The 3105-nt window shown below is 39.8% G+C and overlaps 1 protein-coding gene across 1 annotated transcript in view; it reads right to left on the reverse strand.

Moving 5' to 3' along the window:
• Nucleotides 1-2508: 2508 nt before the first annotated feature.
• The window catches only part of LOC103456978 (protein NLRC3-like), a 3151-nt gene continuing 2554 nt past the window's right edge, over nucleotides 2509-3105 (reverse strand). Inside the window, exon 2 of the mRNA XM_008396865.2 lies at nucleotides 2509-2880. Within this exon, the coding sequence (XP_008395087.2) occupies nucleotides 2607-2880 (274 nt within the window). The 3' untranslated portion in view covers nucleotides 2509-2606. The remainder of the gene's footprint in view (nucleotides 2881-3105) is intronic.

The raw sequence follows: 3105 nt of genomic DNA on the forward strand, positions 1-3105 counted from the left end.
TGATTTCCAGTTCAGTCAGATGTTGGTTGGACTTCAGAGCTGAAGCCACAACTTCACATTCAGCCTCACTGAGTTTACAGCCACCAAGTCTGTGATTAGAGAAGAAATAAAGTCAGTTCTAATTAAACCAGATAATCTATATAAACACAAATGATAACATTGAAATCATATGATGAACATCTGGTCTTCACATCAATTTACTGAGTTTGATCATTTCATAACCAACATCCTGGTTCTGGTTCTGTTCAAAGGTCCATTTAATAGAGAAGCTGAGCAACAGGTTCAAATAGTTCAGGCTTCATGTTCTCAGAACAACTGAAGGTTTTAGCGGCAGCCATCTTGGCTGCCTGTTAGCAAACCTCCCTGTTTCTTCATGCTGAGCTCTGACTGCTGCAGCAACAATCTGGATCAGAAGCTCTTCATCACATGACTTTAAAACAGGATTTTCATTGGAAGATGAAGGAACAGATGAAACCAGTGGAGCTGATATCCTAACAGACCCAACATGGTGGAGCGGATGGTGATGATCAGAAAATAGTTTCAATTCATCCATTTTCTAGACAAACTTCAGCTTCTCTAGTTTGTCTGTGGCTCATTACAGCTGCTGTAGTTTCTGAACCATCAATAAACGACAGAATTGGACTAATTATCTCGTTCAGTTGTGAGTATTAGTCATTCACAACAAACATCAAATAGGACAAATATAGTTCATTAAGTATTTAACAAACAAATGGCTCCTACTTCAATAACTATGTGGAATTAAATTAATTGTCTAATATAAAATATTAGTTTGGTTCTCTGGCATCTCACTTTGAGCTCAGAGTCTGAGAGGATTTTTCTCCATCAAACAAGATATTTATTTTTGTCTCTTATTTTGTGGAAATGTTGATGTTGATGATATTTTCTCCAAAATAATAACCTTTTTCAASCTTTATAGCTCCACTGTTAAAATTGAGGCTCTAACATTCACAAATGACATTGAAATTAAATCCAGTCCAACATCTGGTTTGATTCCTCTGGATCCTGTTGGAGGAAAAATATCCCAACTTCACAAGATTTTAACTCAACTCTTTGGTTCCTCCTATCAGTCTGTAACTTCTCATATTGAGGTCAAAGTTCTGATCTGCCATAACTGATTGATACCTGCTGGCCTCAGGTTTACAACCAGCTTCTGACTGAGAAACCAGTAACCTCCTCCCAGTGTCAGAATCTCACTGAGGAAGAAACTGCATCAGGTTTTCTATCACTTCCATATGTCTGCTATAACTGATGTATATTTACATATAGAATTTAATTTACAGTTTCTGTGGGTGAGTGGTAGATCTCAGCCGGCTGGTGAGAGAAAAAGTCGATCTTGGTCTCCAACAGTTTGGTCAGCTGCTSTAGAGTGTTGCAGCTCATGTCTCTCCAGGTCTTTATGGATATTAACAGCTTCATAAAGGCTGCAGATGAAGAGTTGATGAGGAAAATGGTTCCAGCTCTGGAAGCAGATTCTCAGAGCTTTGGGAGGATCTGACAGAAACCAGGTCTCCTCCAGAAATGACTTTTTATGACAGCAGACAACAATCACTAATTTATTTATTTAACCTTCATTTCACCAGGAAAATCCCACTGAGACTGAAAATCTCTTTTGCAAGAGAATCCTGACCAAGATTGGCAGCACACAGAGGTTACAGAACAATCCATTCATNCTGCTGCCCCCGCGACCCGACCCCGGATAAGCGGAAGAAAATGGATGGATGGATGGATGAATGTAAAAGAAACATTCCCTGTGCATGCGTGGGTTTTCTCCGGGTACTCAGGTTTCCACCCACAGTCCAAAAATCGTGACTCTCAGGTTAATTGGCCTCTCCAAATTGTCCCTAGGTGTGAGTGTGTGTGTGTGCATGGTTATTTGTCCTGTGTGTCTCTGTGTTGCCCTGCAACAGACTGGAGACCTGTCCAGGGTGACCCCGCCTCTCGCCCGGGACGATAGCTGGAGAGGCACCAGCAACCCTCCCGACCCCACTGAGGGACAAAGGTGTAAGAAAATGGATGGATGGTAAAAGAAACATGATGAACTGATGTTTAATATCTGATCCAGTAAAACTGGTTTATAGAGTCCAAACCAACAGAACCAGAACATGTTATTATGACGGGTTGTTAGAATATTTCAGTTGGGCCTTCAGTGGTTCTGGTCGGGAATTAAAATGGACATTAGATTTTATAATAGTTTCATATCAGAATCAAAGTGAAGGTTGGTTAATCTCAGGTATCTGATAGAAAAATATGACTCTGTTGATCCACCAGGTGGCGCTGCTCTGCTGGTGATCAGGTTCTCAGTTCTTTGTTCTAAAGTCAAAGTATTTACTGAACTATGGGGACAGTAAATACTTGGAGAACTTATTCTGGTTCGGTCCAGACCAGGGATCTTCACCTCAAGGCCTTGATGACCGGCATCCTGCAACCTTCAACCCTTGAGTCCCATCATGAGGTCAAAGTTCAGCAGGCCTCCTTTAACACTGATCACATCTGATCATTATTGATCATCAGAAACATGATGGATTAATTCTGAATCAGCTCTAAAGTTTCTGATCAGTGACCTGATGAAGCATGACATTTCTAGATCAGATTGTTTTTAAAGAAAACAAAATAAATGTGAAGATAAATATTAAAGTATCAATGAAAGATTTTATAGGATAAATAGAGAAAACAAACCTCAGACTCGTCACTTTACTGACTGAACTCTGAAGGATCTCACACACATGATTCAGTTCAGAGTCCGTAATGGTTTTATTTATGTGGATCTGATTGATTTCCAGTTCAGTCAGATGTTGGTTGGACTTCAGAGCTGAAGCCACAACTTCACATTCAGCCTCACTGAGTTTACAGCCACCAAGTCTGTGATTAGAGAAGAAATAAAGTCAGTTCTAATTAAACCAGATAATCTATATAAACACAAATGATAACATTGAAATCATATGATGAACATCTGGTCTTCACATCAATTTACTGAGTTTGATCATTTCATAACCAACATCCTGGTTCTGGTTCTGTTCAAAGGTCCATTTAATAGAGAAGCTGAGCAACAGGTTCAAATAGTTCAGGCTTCATGTTCTCAGAACA

This window comes from Poecilia reticulata, linkage group LG20 (genome assembly GCF_000633615.1).
Source record: "Poecilia reticulata strain Guanapo linkage group LG20, Guppy_female_1.0+MT, whole genome shotgun sequence".
NCBI lineage: Eukaryota > Metazoa > Chordata > Actinopteri > Cyprinodontiformes > Poeciliidae > Poecilia > Poecilia reticulata.